Source organism: Acomys russatus, chromosome 24 (assembly GCF_903995435.1).
Source record: "Acomys russatus chromosome 24, mAcoRus1.1, whole genome shotgun sequence".
In the NCBI taxonomy this organism is placed as follows: domain Eukaryota; kingdom Metazoa; phylum Chordata; class Mammalia; order Rodentia; family Muridae; genus Acomys; species Acomys russatus.
In genome coordinates, this window is record NC_067160.1 from 642988 (window position 1) to 665528 (window position 22541).

The 22541-nt window shown below is 36.5% G+C and overlaps 1 protein-coding gene across 1 annotated transcript; it reads right to left on the bottom strand.

Moving 5' to 3' along the window:
* Positions 1-13543: 13543 nt before the first annotated feature.
* LOC127207754 (olfactory receptor 5I1) lies at positions 13544-14488 on the bottom strand. The gene has a single exon (XM_051167192.1). The coding sequence runs from the start codon at positions 14486-14488 to the stop codon at positions 13544-13546; it is 945 nt and encodes a 314-aa protein (XP_051023149.1).
* Positions 14489-22541: the final 8053 nt, after the last annotated feature.

Consider the following 22541-nt stretch of genomic DNA (forward strand, 5'->3'; position numbering starts at 1 on the left):
TATAATTTCCTTGCTATTTATGAAGGATGTTGCTTTCAACAAATTCCATAATTTCTGTGTGATATTTTCTTGCCATACGGTATATTTGGCTGAAAGCAGTATTTAAAATTCAAAATGACACTGAAAACTGTGGCATTACAGGCGGTACAAAAGACCTTCTGTTCTTTGAAGAAGTCATATGACAGAAAAAAGATCGCAATATCCCCCTAATAAATCATGATGGCTTTAAAAAGAATTTTGTATCAGTTATAGAAATACAGACTAGGTTCTTGAGTAATACTAATAGGCTTCTACATCTACACCTGATGCAAGTTTCTTTTGGAAACTTCATAGTTGGTACTCAGTTCTTATTACCTGTTAGCAGCAGTCAGGGTTCTGCTACTCACAGATGAATCTTCTGACCAAGACATGCCATAAAATATAACAAAATTATTATGCATTTTCATTAAGCCTGATTCAAAATTAATTTACTATTATATGCCCCAAAGCTGTCCATCTCACAGATAGCAGCAAGTGAAAGAGCTCACTAACCTGCTTTCTCACATGCACTAACCTGCCCATGGGTGCCTCAGGTGGCCCTTAGGTATGGAACTACATGTCCCAGGGAATTGTAGCTTACAGAAACAATAAGGAACTTCTCCATAACTGTTCACCAGGATCTAGAGTTTCCTGTTCTGGATATACAAAGCATTGTGATTTATCATTCCATGAAATAAGACAAAAGCTCCTATGGCTAATTGTATGTCTTGGCACGGCCAGATTCAGAAAGACAGAACCCTGATAACTTTCATTGCAGAATGGAACTATTATTTAATACTTCTTAATACTTCAAACTACTCTGGAAGTTGGATGATGGATAAAAATATTTCTGGAATATATATATATATTTCTGGAATATATATATATATATATAAAATCTCTCTATTTCCTTATCTCTGTCTTTGCCTCTGATTCTGTCAGTCAGTCTGTCTGTCTGTCTCTGTCTTTGTCTCTGTTTCTCATGCTGTATTTCTCTCTCTTTCTCTATGTACTTCATAAAACCTCTGTCTTTGTCCCTGGTGATGTGTGAAAAATGGAATGTGGATGAAGAACATTTCAGTAATTTTCTAGATCTAACAAATCATGGCACTATACACACATGAAAATTAATTTGAATATGTTATTCACTGTCTGCAATCAATTTTGTCATAAAAAGCCCATTAAGTTCATGAATGTGTTTACGTAATTATAGAAAAAATAAAGTCTTTGTTATGTAGCCAGATTGAAGTTAATTTTATTATTACTAGTATTAAATGTAGACACATTCTTCCCTTTCTCTACAAATAAATATTTTAAGCAATTAAGTATGAAAACACATGAACTAAGAAAGCAAAACTTGACTGTTAACATTATATTCTATAAGGGTAACTTTTCAGAATTTAATCTTACGTATTTAGATTTGGAAACTTAACACCTACCTTGGTTGAGCTGGTCTCTGCCAGATAAGCACAAGACAGGTAGGATTTTTATCTTACTGGGGGGCATTTGGGACTACAGACTTATTTCCCTCCGGGTTTGGTGTGATTAACTATAATTCTGGATCTGTATTCTATTTATGTGGTATGTCCACTGTTAATTGTTTATTATGGTAACCAAATTAACACATATCAGAAGAAAAACTACTAATTATTTCATATAACCTAAGATTTACTTCTCCATACAAAGCAGAAACTTATTAAAACTCTACCAGCCACTCCACTCTACCAGCCCTATCCGTTCCTGACATATTTCATACTTCATCATTTTAATCTTTACATTATCTCAGGAATACATCAACTTTGACAGAAATATTTTATTTCTTATTAAGAAATGATATGTTATAGCATTCACCTTTTTAAAACAAATCTTACTTGTTTTTCATTGTATTCATTGGTTGTATAGCCAACAACATTACATAATTCTACACTTCTTAAAACTTCAGTAATAAATTTATACTTATTATATGCAGTATTCATTTCTAGCCTTCATCCCCCATCTGTTCTTCTGTAATCTTTGGAATACACATTTCTTATGATAAGAATCTGCCTATCCTAGAAATCTACAAGTAGAACAATATGATAGGCAGATTTGGGCCCAGGGGTCCCACTCAAATTAAGGCACCAGCCAAGGACAATACAGGAGGTAAACTTTAAACCCCTTCCCAGATCTAGCCAATGGTCAGAATATTCTCCACAGTTGAGTGGAGAGTGTGATATGACTTTCTCACGTACTCTGGTGCCTCACATTTGACCATGTCCCCTGGAGGGGGAGACCTGGTGGCACTCAGAGGAAGGACAGCAAGTAGCCAAGAAGAGACTTGATACCCTATGAGAATATATAGGGGGACGTAATCCCCCTCAGGAACAGTCATAGGGGAGGGGAATAATGGGAAAATGGGGAGGGGGGAGGAATGGGAGGATACAAGGAATGGGATAAACATTGAGATGTAACAAGAATAAATTAATAATAATAAAAAAAGAATCTGCCTATCCAGGACAGAACATAAAAGTATAACTATGTAAAATGTATCCTCTTGCAACATATTTCATATGTCTACCCAAAGGTTTTCAAGTAAACTGTACATGTATGCATGAAAAATTTTTTCTTTTATGGATAAAATCCTACTAACATGTGTGCTTGCACACAAAAGCACATCTATTCCCTAAGGAACAGTCAGTGGTTTGATGCTTTCTGGCTACTTTCTAGCCATTTAAATAATTTATTAACATGAATTTTAATGTCAATGTTAAAGGTGCTTTCTTCACACATTGCAATGGTGTGTGTGTGTGTGTGTGTGTGTCCTTTGACTCCTACTTACAACCAGAGCAGAACATTAGAAGTCTTCCTAGTACTCTGTACTTTACTCCTTTGGCTAAGTGTGTCTAACTTAATCCAAAGCTCACAATTTGTGGCTGGGCTGGCTGGAGAGTGAGCTCTCAAGTATGTGCCACAGTGCTGGAGTTACAGGTACTCAAAATTTTCTAAGGGATGTTGGAGGTTCACACTCAGGTCTTTGTGCTTGCACAATAAGCACTTTAACACACTGGAGTACTTCATTGGGTCATGTTCTTATCGCCCAATGAGTTGACCTCTTACAACACTGGTTTCATGATGGTGTACATTCTATATACTTAGTATATTCCATATTTGAACTAACTTTCTTCAACTAAAATCATAAAAATATCTTAATCACTTTTCCATTGCTGCGACCAAGGTAGTTCTTAGAAAACAAAGCATTTAATTATGGGCTCATTTATAGTGTTAGAGGGTTCATTCACTATTATCATGCTGGAGCTCATGGTGGCATGCATATAGTTACTGAAGAAGTAGCTGAGAAGTGCATTCTGGTCCATAGGCTGATAGAGAGTGCAAGACACTGGGTCTGCATGCAGCTTTGAAATCTTAAAGCTCACCCACAAGGACAGCCCTCCTCCACGAAGGCCACACCTATTCCAGTAAGGTGTGGAGGGCATAACATCCTAATCTTTTAATTCTTTTCAAACAGAGTGATTCCCTGATGACTGAGCATTCAAACATATGATCTTGTTGAAGCCGTTCTTATCCAAACTATCACAACCACCTTATGTAGAACATCATCATCTGTTGGGTTTTTTATTGCATGTTTATACTAGTTTGAATATTTAAAAATAATTGATGAAATGTATTAATTATTTTAGAATAATTGAAATTGAAAATAATAAAAAAAATTAGAAAAAGATTGGATTGGGAAAACATTTCTCTACTGAATACATTCTATGCAAAGTTAATTAAAGCCAGTGGAAATGTGTGGTGGTTTGAATAAAAGTGGCCCCCATAAGCCTATTGGGAATGGCACAACTAGGAGATGTGGTCTTGTTGGAGGAGGTATCACTGGGGTGGTCTTTTAGGTCTACAATGCTCAAGCCAAATCTAATGTGGCAGTCTCTTCCTGCTGCCTGCATATCCAGATACAGAAGCCTCAGTTCCTTTTCCAACACATGTCTACCTGCACTCAACTGAATAAAAAAGTAATAAAAAGGAAAGGAAAGATTATTATAGTTTTCAGGTATGGTAGGAGGAGAAAGTTTATCATAGATATATGAGATAGCACAGATAGACACAGACAGATCTGGGACAGTCCAGAGTAATCTTGGCCCTGAAGCATGTGGGAAGGCCAGGGGGAAGACAGCAGAGAGAAAGGGGAAACAAGGGCAGCAGCCAGGAGGTCAGTGGAAACAAGTGCAATCTCCAGGGGGCCAAAAGGACAAATGGGGTGGCTTACCAATTGTCTGCATTATGTACTGAAGAGCAACCCAGCCCCCTGAGCTAGAGAGTTTAGAATAGCAGGCAGGGTATGCTGGCCATACCCTGAAACAGGTAAGAACTGAAGGATGCAGGAAGAGCCTAGAAGTGAACCAGGTCCACTTTGAAATGCTAAATATGCACCTCAGCTATTTCTCCTGGTTTTGAAACTTAACAGCCTAACTTCATGACATGCTTCAGGCCATGACGATAGTAGACTAAACCTCTGTTGCTATAAGGCAGCCTCAGTTAAAAGTGTTTCTTTATAAGAGTTGCTGTGGCCATGGTGTCTCTTCACAACAAGAGAACCATAAGTCAGACAATATGCAATGATCCACTTGGGATTCTGCAATGTGAAGTGTAATGGTGCAATACAAGAAAGTACAGAGGCAGAGGAGCCTTTGCCAGCCAGGAACAGATGGTGAGAATCTGGGTCATTACCTCAGTGACTAGAGGACCTTCTATTACCCTTTTCAAATGCTTTTCCTTGCATCCATTGCTTTCTTCAGTATCCATATCTTTAAATATGAGACAGGGTATCGTAGCAAGGTTTCTGTTCTCCTGAAAACTGGATATAAACATTAACTTTAGAATTAGTCCGCTGAGACTTCATTTTATGGCCGCTTTGAAGCTCATTAAGAGTTATTTTTTTCACTCAAAATTTAGTTTAATGTCTATGACTTACATTAGATGATAGCACTCATGATCATAAACACAAGACAGTGCAGCATGAAAGAAAATACAGAAAGAAAATACAGAAAAGCACCTAATCAATGAGATGTTTATTCTTTGATCCAGGGTTTAATTATGTAGTCTAGCACAGCTATGACACAGAATCTTCCTGCCACTCTCTGTATTATGCCTGTCTTTCTGCTATGTGTCTGTAAGTTTGACTTATAGCGTTTCAATGAGAGACATGAAAAAAGCTATCAATGCAAAAAGAGTAAAATCTAAGTAATTCTATAAATATTATTAAATTCAATTTAATAAATCTTAATACAACGAATGGCTAGCTGTGCTCGTCATGTAATCTCAGATGTGGGTTACTGAGATGAGGGTGTCATTACTTCAAGGCCAGGCTGGAAAATATAATGAATAGCTGAAAGTGAACATCAATGTCAGAAATGTCGTGTGGACACTGAATAAATATTTAAAACCATCACTTGCTTTTGATTTTCTTCAAAGCTTTCTTACATCCTTGTTTCTCAGGCTAAAAATCAAATGACTCAGCATGTGAATTACAAGAGCATAAAATAGAGACTTAATTACCTTTGATAAAGGGACTAAGAATAACCTGATCAAAAATACCTGAAGAGTAGAGTTCCCTGAAAAATGGCAAATGCAGTCAAGAGCAATGTATAGGTGGCAAAAGCTTTGAACATCTTCTCAGAGGAGTGGATTTTTTCTTTTGGTTTTTAGAAACATGGTTTCTCTGCATAACAGCTCTGGCTGTCCTGAAACTCCCTCTGTAGTCCAGGATTGCCTCAAACTCATGGAGATCCACCTGCCTCTGCTTCCCAGGTGATGGGATTAAATGTTTGTGCCACCACCACCCAGACCCAGAAGAGTGGATTTTTGGGACTGACTTAGACATGAACTCTGGTGGCACATATTTGACCACCTCCTCTTGGTGGGGAGGCCTGATGGAACTCAAAGAAAGAATAAGCAGGCTACCAAGATGAGACTCAATAGCCTATGACTATACAGTGGGGGAGGAGCTCCCCCTCAGGCATAGACCTAGGGGAGGGAAATAGGGTGAAAGTAGGAGGGAGGGAGGAATGAGAGGATATAAGTGATGGGATAACAATTGAGTTGTAATCTGAATAAATTAATAACATTTAAAAAACAAACAAAAAAATGACTGATGAAATTATAGAGAAGAAACAAAGACCCCTGAAGTGGTACGCAGTTAAAGGAAACCATAAATAGTGAATAATGACAACTTATTCCATTGAGTATCTGGGCAGGAGAGGAGGTAAAGTGCCTGAAAAATCACAGAAGAAATGGTTGATATCATTGAACTCACAGAAAGAAGTATGTATCAAAGCATTTTAAGTGCCCAACTGGTAAGCCCGAACATGATCATGGAATATACCATGCAGGACATGATCTGCTCTGTAGAGCAAAAAGTTACTAATAGCCTGATACATATCAAAGGTCATCACTGCTAGCATTCCACTCTCAGCTTCTGAAAAGGTACAAGAAATGAAAACGTGCAGAACACAGTCCCAGAAGGGACTTGAGTTGTCCTTGCCAAATATATCTACCAGCATCTTGGGACCAATTGCAGTGGGATAGCAGAGACCACAACTAGAGAGGTTGCTCAGGGTATATGGACCGGGGTATTTATTCTGATCAAAATGATCATACCAAGTTCCCCCAGACAACTGATGAGATAGATGAGTAGAAATATGGCAAACCCAAATATTATTGGCAATGTTCCCCCTTAATAAATTCAATCAAGGAACACTTTCCTATTTCCATTATTTGTTCCAATCTATAATCAAAAAATTAAAATTTCATTTTAACTTCTAGATATTAACAATCTATTTTGAGGTACAACACAATTCATTTGCTTCTCACCTATCTTATAGTATTAGAATATCTGAGGCCAGTTTTTTTTCTTGCAACCTCTTCCTAATCTATTTGTTAATAACAAATATGGACAGTTTCTGACATAGACAGTTGAAAAACTGGGATGTGCTTATGAGACACTGAGGTCCACGATTTCTACCTATTCATTATTGTATGTAATGTCTACAAGTCTTATTGCAGGAGATACATTAGATACATTGGTTCTCATATCTTTAAAATATTATGAAATAAACACAGTTGTTTGAGAGACAGGATATATTTTCAGAGCATATTATTTCTATTCTTAAAGATATTAAACCCATAACTTAGCTGTTTTATTTTAGAAAGAGCACATGAGCTTAAAACTCATTTTATTGGTTTAAAAATAGTCAATGATTTATTACTTTAATAATGTCAAAATATGCTTACTTGGTTTTAGAAGTAAAGAACAGAAATATTTACTAGTAACAAAGAAGATGGCTATTCCTTTTCTGTTTCATTTTAATTTATTTTTAAATATTTCTATCACTTTACTTAATTTGTGTGTGCATATATGTGCATGGATCTACCTTACTTGCCTTTACATGGGTTCTGTGCATTTCAACCCAGGTCATTATGATTACACAGCAAGTGCTTTATCCACAGAGCCATCTCTTGGCTTTTTAAAAATATTTTTAAATTTCTTTTTGGTATGTTGAGACAGGGTTCCTCTTGAAGTCCTGGCTGAAGTGAACTCACTTTGCAGACCAAGCTGGCCTTGAACTCATATAGCTCCATTTGTCTCTGCCTTACAAGTGCTGGGGCTAAATGTGGGCACCACCACACCAGGCTTTTTGATTGAAACAAAGTTACACCATTTCTCCACAATAGAATCAAATAACTCAAGTGTTAAATAGCCATGCTGAATCATCCCCAACATCTTTTTCTTATACAATTTCTCTTCAATATTAACATATTTATTTTTTTATCTCAATTAGAAATATAACTATTCATTTTTTAAGGTTTATTTATTTTTTATTTTATGTGTATGAGCATTTTTTCATATATGGGTTTATGTGTACAACATCAGTGTCTGTTGCCAACAATGGGCAGAAAAGGACTTTGGATCTCCCACAATCAAAGTTACAGGAGATTGTGAGCTGCCACATAGGTGTTAGGAATCACAGCCAGTTTCCCTGCAGGATGGATTCATATCATCTCTCCAGGCCCTATAATATGTTTTCATTAAAATTAACATTTAAAAATTCACATTTCTTTTTAGAATTTCCATAAAGTTATAGAACTCCGGCCACTACCTAATTATAGAACTTACCTTACTATGATCATGTTTTTAGTGAACACATCTACTTTCACTTCATCTTTTACAATTAATGTATTGACTGAACATGCAGGAGTTTGTTTAGAAAATAAAGTCATTGGAAGAGGGATTTTTTTTTTTTTTTGCCCTGACTCTGAACTTTCATGAAAACTTCTCAGCTTCTTGATGGATTATGATCATAAATAGGGATCTCATGGAACATATAATCTCTGTTATATTGGCAGTCATTCCTACAGTAACTACTCTACCAAGATGCTCATCTAAATGGCCATGACATTATCACAGATTCTATTCTGATTATCCTATTATAAACATGTTACTATTTTAAGTCTATATAAAAATAATATTTTAAATGACATCCATAGTGTTAATTTTACCCAAGAAGAGTAAAGACCACCAAACCAAAAATTTTTTTTTGAGACAGGGTTTCTCTGTGTAGCCTTGGCTGTCCTGGACTCACTTTGTAGACCAGGCTGGCCTCAAACTCACAGCGATCTGCTTGCCTCTGCCTCCCTAGTGATGGGATTAAAAGCATGCGCCACCATGCCCAGCTCCTACCAAACCAAATTTTGGTCAAATGAAGGAAGCATTAATTCTGTGCACAACAAAGCACAAAGCAGCCATCCTTCCCTAAAGTGGAAGTCAGTAGACCAACAATGAGCTAACTTTATAGGCTCTTTTCATAGGGCAAAACCATAAACTGATGGTTTACAGAAGGAATTTGGTAGCTCAGAAACTTGGCAAACAAAATAGAGAAGCAGATAGCAGTTTAAGATTACTTGGCAGAATATCATGTGATTTGATGAAGGGAGGTCAAGCATGGTCAGGGTGTGGTTCACATCAACTTATAGGAAACAGAAACTTAAGTTTTATGGTAAACTGGAATATCTTTTGATGCAATAGTATGGCTTACGATCTTAAGACGGAGTCAGACTGGTCCATCAGTAGATTTCTATATCTGAATTTATTGAGGTGATCTTTACTTCCAACTTTGTAATTGTTAATGTAATTTCTTTGTAGACATCCACTTATTGACCCAATTTTGCTTTCTATAAATAAATCTTCCTAGATGAAGATGAAGATAGATGTAATAAATAATAAAATTTGTTGATACTCATCATTATAAACTTAAAACATCTATCTAGACCTAAAAAAGATTTTAACCCCCAAACAACTAAGCTTAATTGTAAAACTAAACTAAAAACAACTAAACCCTCTGATCTTTAACCCCATCAGATACTTGAGAAGGAATAGAATTTATTGCCTGATTATACAGGGAGTGCATGTTAGCAGCTTCCCAAAGAGAAGATGACAGAGATGGTTTGCTGCATGAACACTCACCCAAAATTCTCTATAACATTGTAGCATCATCTTCAGCCTTCTGGACCAATATCTATGATAGGTATATATGTGAGGTAGGAACTATTAAGGACTTGCTTACCCTGTCTTGGTAGAGTTTGGCCATCGATTCTGCCTGCATCTGAGCTTGCTCATTTTTAAGCAGAATTCTTTCTGTGGTAGAAACAAGGACATTTTGCCCAGTGCCTTGTTTGAAGCCATGTCTATAAGGAGGTTCTTTGATGGTCACCATCTTCCTTGAGGTAGGTTGTATGTTGCCAGGATTTACCTGTCTCATTGTAAATATATCTTTGAAATAAAAATATCGACTCACCAAGACAGGAAAGATGTATTCTTCAAGGCTACCAAATACAAATAGCCCAAACACTATGTATGTAATATTTATATAATTCCTGATAGTTTCATGGTTCCTCCTGCTGTAGGTAGTTTATTGTATATATGTATGATAATATAAATGTAAATGTGAAAATATTTAATAGATAAATAAATAAGAAGGAGGAAGAGAAAAAATTTGCTGATAATTAGGAATTTTTCAAACCAATGGTAATCAGAAACACTAACCTATTACATTTATTTTTTATTTTGTTTCCTTTATCAGGGTATATTATGCCCAAGGGTTTATATTTTATGTGATTCTAGAGCCTTTCAAGTTGGCAACAGCAACCATTGCATCCCCACCCCTTGTAAACATATTAACTTTAAGATGGCATTTCATCACTTATTTCCATAACCTTATGACAATTTTAGAATGTAAAACACATTCAGCCAAACATCAAAAAGCTCTGTATTCATGAATCGTTCATGCACTTTTAGACTTTAAAACCCCTAATTGAATTTCTATGCAAGGTGAAATCATCAAAAGCAAAACCAAGTCACACACTTCAAATGTATAATGCCAAACAGTAAACATTTCTAGTAGAAAAGAGAATAATCAGTGCTTATCAAAGAATAATGAAAACCACAAAACATCACAGAAGTTAAAAACAAACAAATATAACATGATTGAACACTAGAAACTACAGCTCCATGTCAAATGCCTAGGACTCATAATAAGTTCATCTAGGTAGGAAAATACTTAAGTAGTTCCTTAATCTCTCTGCCTGTCTCCTGCTTAGATCTTTCTGGGGCCAGCAGTCTTCAGCAGATATTGAATCCAGTTCTATTCAATATCCTAGGATCTCTTTAGAATTTATACTTAACCCTCATCATAATTTCTCTCCTAGTTTGCTCTCTCCTGCTGAGATAAAGTACTCTGAGATCAAATAATGGGAGGGAAGGTTTTTTTCCAGCTTATACTTCATAGTCCTGGAAAGGAATTCAGAGCAGGAAACCAAATAGAAATGCTAACAGAAGCTAAAGAGTAATACTACTTACTGGCCCCACTCAGGCTCATGCTCAGCTGCCATTCTTATCCATCCCAGGAGTGGTACCTGCCATTCACTCATCAGTCAAAACAATCTCTTACAGACATGGACGTAGCCAATCTCAACTGGGAAATTTCTTAATTGCTGGAATATTTTCCCTGATACCTCAGTATATATTGTGCAAAGCATATTATATGTATGTGTCATGTATTCGTGCTTTGTATTCTTGCCATACCTTACAGTACCTGGTCTTAGCTTACCTCCATGACTACCTCAATGTGGTTCAGACTAGCGCTTGCCTTCATCTGTGTGATGAATATGGAGAAACACTTTCCTAAGAAATTCCCAGGAAAAGCCTTCTATTTAGGCTTTTTTTTTTTTTTTTTTTTTTACTTTAAATGAACCTGGTTCTGCAGACACTGGAGCCTTCATGGAATGAAGTTTATCTGAGTGCACTCATCTTCCCCTGGTGCGGTATGGGTTTTTTTCGTGGTGGTGTTGATTTTGTTACCATGCACTTCTGTTTATGTCAGTATCACCCCGAAAACAGTTCATTGTCTCTGAACTCAGCTTTACTCTGGCTTTAGGGCATAGACAGACTGAAGCCAGACTCTTGGACAAAATATGACAGGAATTGCCCCTATTACTTTCCTGAGAGAATCCCTGTTTTTTTTTTTTTGAAAACACATTATCCAAGTGTCTTCAATACTGTCTTCAGTACTGATTTGATATTGTTGTCTTCTAAGCTCCCACTAGAGTGGCCCATTAAGCTTTGTGTGTGTGTGTGTGTGTGTGTGTGTGTGTGTGTGTGTGTGTGTGTGTGTGTGATGTGTGTGTGTGTGTGTGTGTGATGTGTGTGTGTGATGTGTGTGTGTGTGTGTGGGATGTGTGTGATGTGTGTGTGTGTGTGTGTGGGATGTGTGTGTGTGTGTGTGTGTGTGTGTGTGTGTGGGATGTGTGTGTGTGTGTGTGGGATGTGTGTGTGTGTGTGGGATGTGTGTGTGTGTGGGATGTGTGTGTGTGTATGTGTGTGTGTATGTGTATGTGTGTGTGTGTGTGTGTGTGTGTGTGTTTTAAACCAAATTTCTAAACTCTTTCAGATTCATCCTCAAATTCTTTTCAGTAGTAATGAAGGCACTGCAATTTGATATTTGAATTTTAATTAACATACATGTGTTAGGAATCGTTATGAAATGTTCAACCATAATTTGTTCTGTTTCTCCTCCTTAACTGTTTTTTTCTAGTTTCCTTTCTCCCCACTTATGCTTTTAAATCCCAGTGGCCCCTTTCCATTTTAATGTCACATACATTCAATTATCTATCACTCCTTTTAAAAAACCTTTTACCCTTTCTTTATTTAATAACTTATACGTTCTCTCTCTCTCTCACAAACACATACACATTATATATATGTATATATATACATAGATATATGTATATATATATAAAGATAGAACCTGTTTATGAGTGAGAACGTATGGAGTCCAAGTTACCTTACATAATATAATGATTTCCAGATTAAATTCTATTTTCCTATGTAGCACATTAAAATTCCATAGTATGCATGCAACCTATTTTCAGTATCTACTCTTCCACTGGTGCATATATATGCTTGACACATTTCTCAGTGTTTGTAAATAAGCAGCAGCAGGATGGAGGTGGAATGTCACTATTTTTGGGTAGGATTAGTTCTTTGCATAGATGGTCATGAATCGTATGTCAAGCCACATCCTAGTTTTTATTTTAGCTTTTCAACAAATTTCTCCACTCTCTATGATGGCTATACCAATTTACGTCTTGTAAATAATGAATAAGTTTTTTCATTTACTCACAGCCTTGCATACATTTATTATTATTATTACTTATTAGTGTTTTTACAATAGCCATTAGTTGGAGTGGGATGAAATGTCAAGGTATATTTAATTTCCATTTCTGAGATATTAAATGACTAAGGATGTTGAATACCTAAAAATAATTATTATATTAAAAACTATTTTAATTTAACCTACTTACATATTATCTTTCTAACATCTATCTATCTATCTATCTAGCATGTGCATTGTGTGTATGCCTTTGTCTGGGCATTCAAACGCCACAATACATATGTGGAGATCAGAGGACAAATTTATAAGTCTTGCTTCTCTCTTTCTGGGAAACTGAACTCAGGCCATTAAGCTTGCTGTGCAGCCTCTTAGGTACAGAGCTGACTTCTAGCCCTTGTGCACATTGTAGACACAATGCATTAATCCTCAGAGGGGAGGTGAAAGAAAGGAGGAGAAGAAAGGAAAGGAAGGAAAAGGAGAGGGGAGTGAGGCGGAGAGGAGAGGGAAGGAGAGGGGAGACAGGGGAGTAATCCAGGATGTCCAAATTGTCTAATCATGATCCTCCTGTCTCCACTTTTGCCTTTGACACCCTTGAGTCTAAAATGTACCACATCACACTCGGCTTCACTCTTAACTCCTTAAAGTGTACATCAGTTGGAATTGAGAAATGCATTTGGCTGTGTTATTGAACAATGTTTGAATGGTTGTATCAGTAGGAAATGTGTACATTTTGTGGTGCCATGTTGCTAGAAGTTCCCACTGTGGCATCTATAGTTGGAGTGTGATGAATCTTGAAGCAGATTTTGTCATGGAGATTGTACTTTGGACCTTAGAGCTTTCTTGGCAGCATCTTTTACGTCTTTATTTCTCAAACTGTAAATCAGTGGGTTCAACACCGGGATGATAATGGTGTAGAACACTGAGATGATTTTATCAGTATTAGGGGAATAGAGGGAGCTGGGCCGAGAATAAATGAAGAGGAGTGTGCCCTGATAGATGGCCACAGAGGTCAGGTGAGAGGCACATGTGGAGAAGGTTTTTTTTCTCCCGCTTGTGGAGCGTATCTTCAAGACTGAGAGAAGGATAAAAAAGTAGGAAACGATGATGATGAAGAAACAGATGATCTCCACTGAACTCCCATATGTGGAAAGCAGCCACTCATTAATGGACGTGTCTGTACAGGAGAGCTTCAGCAGAGGAGGTAGGTCACAGAAGAAATGATTGATGACGTTTTTGTCACAATATTTCAGAATGAAAGCAAAGGATGTATGAACCAGGGAACTCATGTTGCCACCAACATAGGAAAGCACAATCAGCCATATGCACAGACTCCTGGACATTGCAACTGTGTATAACAAAGGATTGCAGATGGCAACATAGCGATCATAGGCCATGGCTGCCAGGATAAAGGACTCAGTATCAGCAAATGTACAGAAGAAATAAAATTGCAGGGCACAACCGAGGTAAGAAATAGATTTTTTTGCTGAGAGGAAATTGACGAGCATGTTGGGAACAATAACTGAGGAATAACAAAGGTCGACGAAGGAAAGGTTGCTTAGGAAAAAGTACATAGGGGTTTGAAGGTGTGGGTCCGTCTTAATTAACAACATCAAGCCAATATTTCCTGTTAAAATCATGCCATACAATGTCAGGAAAACAAGAAACAGGACAATTTGGAGTTCAGCCCTTGTTGGAAAACCTAACAAGATAAATTCAGTGACCAGGGTGTAGTTTCCATTTGTAAATTCCATTTATATGTAGGCCTTTGTTTTTTGTTTTGGAGAAGACTAAAATCTTAAAAGTACAATGCAGGAGGAAAGAGAGAGATAATTTAGAATAAGTTTATTTCATTAGTTGTATAAGTTAGTAAATAAATAAAATGTATGCCCAAACTGTTTCCCAACATAAAATATTATAGATATATTTCTGATTTTAGTGGATGCTAGAAGTGAAAGTTGCCTTGTGTTATTTGATTCATTACCCATTCTGACATTGGACACTTGGCTTTTCCTGTACTATGTTAAAACAATGCATGATTTTGTTTACATTTTTGTACTTAAATATAATATAGTACTATGGTAAAAAATAAAGGCGCCATTAATGAAAGGACTATTTTAAACAAAAATCGGTATTTAAATTGATACCTCTAGTATTTTTTGACAAGAATTTTTAAACAGTCTGCTTCCTTTTCTTCTTGCTTTCCAAACCTCAAGATGTAAAAGTTACATGCATGTTATGCTGGCTATTTTATGTGAACTTGTCACAAGCTGCAGTCATTGGAGGGGGGAAAGGACCTTTGATTGAGAAAATTCCTCCATAATACTGTACTGCAGACAAGACTTATGCATTTACTTAATTACTGATATTGTGGGAGAGCCCAACTGAAGGTGGGTAGGTGTACCTCTGAATTTGTGGTCCTGAGTCCTGAAAGAAAATTGAACAAGCCAGTAAGCAGCACCCTACCACGGCCTCTGCATCACTCCTGCTGCCAGGTTCCTGCACTTTTTAAGTTCCTTCCCTGATGTCCTTTGTTGAAAGCTGGAATGTGTCAGTGTAAAACAAACACAAGTTGCTTTGAACATGGTGATTCACTACAGCAATAGTAATTCATCAGTTTTCAGAAACTATAAATTGGGTATATTTCAGCAATATAAAATTTAATGTGATTCTATAAGTCTTTGTCATATATTAAAAAATGACTATGCTGATCATTTGTTTTTGTATCTTTGGTAACAAAAAATAATAATGCTTACTTAAAAATAATACACACAAGCTAGACATGGTGGTGCACACCTGTAATCACAGCACTCAAGGAGGCAGAAGCAGGTGGATTTCTGTGAGTTTGAAGTCAGTCTGGTCTACAAAGTGAGTCCAGGACAGCCACGGCTACACAGAGAAGCAATGTTTTAAAAAAAGAAAAAGAAAAGAAAAAATAATATCCACTAAACATTAATTAGTTAACTCAATAAACTTTTGCAACATTTGGTCAGAAATAAAGTTCTAATGAATTTAAATCATCTGGCACTCTCATGAATCAATCAAGTAACAAACAAAATAGCTGACAACTTTATTATAACTGGAAATGAGTTGTATCCTAGAAGTCTGCCAATAAATGTTTCTCTGCTTTCAGGGTATTTAAGAGATAAACAATGGGCTTGATGTCTGCGCTTTTCTCTTTCTTACTTTCAGATCTTAGAGGAAGCCTTCTGGATCAGGCGATCGGTACCAGTGTTCATGTCTGCTCAGGAAAGGAGCAGGGCTATGTGCTGTTAACTCTGTAGTACTGGGTGACAGCCACTGAGGGTCAGTGGCATGATTCTGGATTGCCAGAACACTTAAGAATTCCTCTTATTTTCTCTTCCAAAGTGAACACAAGGGAGAAGTACCAAGGACAGTTCTTTTGGACCTATACCTTACTAATGTTGATTTGAGTGTAGGGGTGTACTGGACTGTGACACTGTTAAACTCTCTATCAAGCTGTACCCCGTAGATCTCTATGGAACCTTCTTTTTCTTCCTTTCTATAGGTGGATTTGATGCAGCAGAAGAGAGTGAAAGGTCCTATTTCTCTGTTCTCCCTTGCTTTTCCCACCTAAGAATGCTGTGAAGTGATCCTTCCATTCATATCCAATTCATATCCAATAGCTTCCTTAGGCTATTCATTTAGCTTTTCCAAACTCTGCTATCTTTCTCCATGGAAGAGACAAAACTGTCATGCCACAGACTTCCATGGGTCAACTGTTGTAGGGCATGGTTTGGTGCAGCAGTTGATAGAGATGTCATCTCAAGTTCTGTCTTTGTTGAATTCTAGCTCTGAACACTTGGAAAAGTTAGTTGGTGTCTGATGTGAGTTTCTCATCTGTTAAGTTGGGTATAACAGAATTCGCTCCGTGAGGAAGAAGGTTAGGGAGAATGGCAGAAAGACAAGCGAGGATAGCAGGGTTTAGATATATCATTTGGAAAGACCTTATGTACACAAATAATGATGTCATAAAGAAAGCATATTGATATTTGATAATTAAAAGAATTCACCTCATGAAGTTACTGTGAGGGCTTAAAAAGAAGAGATACATTGAAGTATTTGAATGATTTCATGCAGTTCAGTTTTGAAGTAAAGGAAATCTGTACTCAATAATGAAAATAGTTTTGGAAAATAAAAAAAAAAAAGAATGAAGTATTCAAAGCCATGATCGGAAACAAATGTTTCTGGATCATGTATTCATTAGTGTAATAAGTGCTAAGGTAGCCTCAATAATGAAGATGATGCTTTTCATATTTAATGATTAAAATTGCACCCCAACATTTTAACGTTAGCAACCAGAAGGTTCATTATCAGAAATTTAAGCTATCACTGTAGAGTGTAAAGGTTTAACACATTCTATCAGGATAGTGGAAAAATATTTCTTATCATTTGTCTGCTTTTAAGCTATCAACATATTAGCAAAGACAATTTTTAGATAGCATGAATTAAGTTAGAATCAATTTTAGCTACATTCATGTTATATAACTTTGTATATATCAGTACAGAATCACTGTAGACATGCCAATGTCACCTTATAGATAATAGTGTAAATTAAGTCACAGTATTATCTATCTGCTCATATATTTGTGTCTGGGCATTGGTCACCTGTCAGTCTGTCTGTCTGTCATTTATAATCTCTTAATCCCTCCATTTTCTTTTTTTCTTCATCATGACTCACTCTATAGACACTGTAACATACAGAAAAGTGTATTTTAATTATGCTTTTACAGCTTTACCAAAGTAACTACTTGCTATATAAGGCTTTTTATGCATAGTGCCAAATTCCAAATACTTCTGCTGTAGCTTATTGACTTGTCACCAAAACAACTTAAAATATATGTAAAACTTACTACCATTGTCTGACATCTTTTATAGATGGAAAAATGAAGAAATAGAAAATTTGAGGTTAAAGGAGAAGTTGACACAAAATTGAGATAAAAATATGATCTATAGTTGTATGACGTATTATAAGCTTTTCATAAACTGCTTTTTTATTCATGTTACATGCAGGTGGATGCTTAGAATAACATAAAAAGGCATTTGGCTAGGAGTTGTCAAGCATGAATTAAATTGCATGCTAAATTAAATTTAGTCAGAGACAAGAAGGAGGAGCAAACATCAGGTTTCTCATGATTTCATGGTTAGGTCACATGAGACAGGCTGAAGTTGGGAAAAGTTTTTCCTTTTCCCAGAATATCGTGACAGCAACTCCTGGCATGTTCAAATAAAACAGGTATTGTGGTAGTGGTGGTAACAGGAGAAGGAAAAAAAAAAAAAAGAAGCAGAATATGGAAATTCTCAAATTTTCAGAAGTCTAATTATAAATCAAATTCACAAAAAAATCTTTCCACACATAAAACAAACAATGTTCAATTATAACATAAAATATTTGAAATTGTTGGACAGACAGAATGAGTGAATTCTTATCTGTAACATAATGTGTATTTTTACACAAAGATGTTACAGGTAATTGCACAATAGTTGTCAGGAAAAGTAGAAACAAATTACTCTTGTAGACAAAGCAATTTATACTTATATTTTCCTACCATTTTGTCATGATTCATCATTTTTATTTATCACAGACCCACAAAAAACCTAGTTTTTGTGCAATGAAAACCTATTTAAATCCCACAAAATGACTTACCAAGGAAAGGACTGCTTTCCAATAGACTAAATGAATAACTTCACAGAACAGTGAATGCCTTTTACTACATTTTCATGACATTGGGGGTCTAACAAGTGAGATCCCAAGTGTATCTTATCAAGGATTCCTGGGGATTTCTAATGGGATTACTGCCACTGGGGGATGTGCTCCTGTAAATACATTGGTAATTACTGAAATACTGTCAATGTTAATTGTTGGAATAGATAATTATAGTTCTCAGTAATAGTTCAGTTATTTCCCTTGGTTATTTTCTTCAGAACAGGTAACTAACTTTAAGGACTCAAGCATGGTAGAACAATGAGCTATGTCTCTAGTCCTGGGATTATTTTAATCACCTGAAATCTTACAAAAATATTTGTCCTCATTAAAAGTTCTTTGTAATTAGTAAAATATTTAAGATGTAAATTTTGTAACTTAATTGTTTCAAATGTAAGAAGAAAAAGTAAACTGTTACTGTAGAATATCAGTACTGTTTATTTATAATTGTTTTCTTACATTGATTCAGGAAATCTTAGGTAAATATTACTAAGAAAACCTGTTTTCTGAGAAGAGGGAGCTTCTCAGAAATTTAGTATTCACTTAAATAATAATTTTATTCAAGTTTTTTGAAAGTTTAATAATTTAATCAATGAAGCATACACCTCATACAATTAAAATGTTAGAACCGTATAATGTTTGTGAGAAATTATGTTTTCAAAACAAAAGAACCAGACACTGACTCTGGATCAGTCCAGACAGTTCTTGTTCCTCTCAGCATGCTGGACACTGACAACCTGCATCCTTCATGTTGCAGCACCAGCTGCCTCAACTGCAGTTACCCATGAGAACAGGGCAGCTTCTAGGACTCCGTTCTGATATCAATTGGTCTAGCATTTCACACTGTTCCTCACAGGACTCCTATTAAGCCTGGAATTTCTCAACATTTAGAAAATGGACCACAAATGCTATCCTTGGCTTGCTTAACCATTTTCCCAAATTTTATTTGGGCCCCTTCAGAGGTATTATTTGCCATAAATGAGCTTGAAGAAACCTTAAAAGAATGACATCCATTTCCTCTAAGAGGGATTGGGTAGATTTCTGTTTGCTCTCTTGGTCTAAAGATGCTTATTTTCATCAGGAGTTGGTTATAAGTTATGATTGGTCTTATACAGAGAGAAAACTAGGTTGGACTCAGGGTTGTTTCTCTTTTCCTTTATCTTTCTTTCATAAATAAGGAGATAGGAGCTGAAAATAAAAAATGGGGGATATAGAGATATAGAGGGACAACAAAACAAAAGGTGCATTATAGAATTTACTTCTCAATTCAAGGCCGTAATTCTGACTCACAAATGAGGTTATTTTTAGTTCATTGGTATATAATTTTATAGATTGATGTAAAATAAGTATAATTCTGATACATTGGTATATAATTCAAATCTCAGATTATTCTTCATACACATACATTATATATGTAAATATATGTATTTATATTTATATATGTATATATATATATATATTTATACTCTAATATGAGGTGTTATACCCAGCCAACTCTATTATAGCACAAGGTTTACTTCCAAAAAAAAAAAAAAAAAAAAGAAAAAAGAAAAGAATAAAAGGAAACAAATTGGATGTCTATATGTAGAAAAATTCAAATAGATTCATGCACAGAAAATTAAAGTCTAAGTTGATAAAAGACCTCAACATAACAATACACAGACCTAAGAAGCTAACTAACAGGGAGGACCTTAGGGAGAATGCTTAGTTCTCATTCGGAAAGGAAAATAGAACAGATAATGGAATGAAGCCTACCATAGAGGCCATCTGAAAAACTCCACCCAGCAGCAGGTCCAAGCAGATGCTGAGGGTCACAGCCAAACTTCAGGGTGGAGCACAGGGAGTCTTACTGAAGAGTTGGGGAATAGAAGGACCTGAAGAGGTCAAGAGCTCCACTAGGAGACCAATGGAGCGAAAATCTGGGCAGAGGAGGGATTGCTGAATAGACTGATGCACCAATCAAGGCCCATGCATGGTGAGATCAAGACTCTCTGCTCAGATGTAGTAGATGGGCAGCATTGTCTCCTTTAGGGGCCCATAACATGGGGAATAGGGACTACTTCTGACATGGACTCTGGTGCCCATATATTGATAATTTCCCCTTGGTTGGGTGGCCTTGCCAGGCCATAGAGGAAGAGAATACATGCAGTCCAGCTGAGACTTGATAGGCTGAGGTCAGATATTAGAAGAGGACGGTTCTCTCTTTCTGGGGACAAGGGGAGGGGAAGGGGGATAAGTGAGGGAGTGTGGAACTGGGAGTGATGAGGGAGTGGGCTACATTCAGGATGTAAAGTGAACAAGTCAAAAATAAAACAATAAAAAATATAAAGACAGTAATTAAAAAAATGAAAGTATACAAAAGGGCTAATATTAAATAAAATATTGTACTTTATGAATAAAAAAAAGGCTTCAACATGAACCTAAGCATACTACAACTGTTAGTAGAAAAAGTAGGGAAAAGCCTTGAGGTCATTGGCCCAGGAGACAACTGCGCAATGACAATAGCTCAGGCCCTAAGATCAACAATTAATAAATGAGACCTCATGAAACTTAAAGGCTTCTGTAAGGCAAAGAACACTGTTAACAGAACAAAATGAAAGCCTACAGACTGGGAAAAGATCTTCACCAACCCTACATCTGACAAAGGGTTAATACCCAAAATATATGAAGAACTTCAGAAAATTAACATCATCAAACCAAATTATCCAATTAAAAAATGGGCTACAGAGCTAAACAGAGAATTCTCAACAGAGGAATATTGAATGGCTGAGAAACACTTAAAGAAATGCTCAACATCCTTAGTCATCAGGGAAATGCAAATAAAAATGACTCTAAGATTCCATTTTACACCTATCATAACTGCTAAGATCAAAAACTCAACTGGCAGCACATGCTGGCAAGGATGTGGTGAAAGAGGAATACTCCTTCATTGCTGGTGGAAGTACAAACTTGTACAAGCACTTTGAAAATCAATCTGGTGCTTTCTTGTGAAATTAGGAAAAGTTCTACCTCAAGACCCAGCTATTCCACTCCTAGGCATATAGCCGAGTACATTTGCTCAACTTTTTAATAGCAGCTATATTCATAACAGCCAGAATCTGAAAACTACTTACATGTCCCTCAACTGAGAAATGGATAAAACCAACAAAAACTAAACTGAAATCTGTGGTACATTTGCACAATGGAATACTACTCAGCTACTAAAAACAAAGAAGTCTTGAAACTTGCAGGCAAATGGATGAAACTAGAAAAGATCATCCTGACTGAGGTAACCAAGAGCCAGAACGACAGACATGTTATATACTCACTTATAAGTGGATATTAACCCTGAATTGATGTCCTCTGAGAGACTCCACTCAGTTGGAGATCAGAACAGATGTGGGACTCAAAGTTGGACTCTGAGTGGAAAGCTGAGAGTTGTATGGAAGAGTGAGATGATGGAAGGACCTAGAAGTCTCCACAAGGAGACCATCAAGGCCTGTGGATCTGGACCAGAGGGGTGGGAACTGCGCAAACTGATGCACTAACAAAGGAAAATGCATGCAAAAAACCTTGACTTCCTGTTCAGATGTAGCAGATGGACAGCTTATTCTCCAAGTAAGTGGAGAGAGGCAGCAGATATTGCCTCTAACAAGAACTCTGGTGCTCCATATTTGATCACTTCCCCTTAGAGGGGTGACCTTTCTGGCCACACCGAGGAGGAGGTGGATGCTGGCTATCCTGATGAGACTTGATAGGCTGTGGTCAGAAGGAGGGGAAGGAGCCACATCCTCACCATCAGAGGGCTAGGGGAGGGGAACAGGAGGGAAAAGGGATGGAGGGTGGGAACATTGGGAAGATAAGTGTGACGGGGATAACAACTGAGATGTAATGTGAATAAATTATAATACATTAAAAAAATGTAAAAAGTGTAACATACCATCCTCAGACTAAACATGTACTTTATTATATATATATATATTTACTTATAAGTAATATATATAATATGTAATATGTAAGTAACATATGTAAGTATATAATATATAATATATATGTAATATATATTACTTCATTATGTTTTTGGCATACGTTGTCTGCTACAG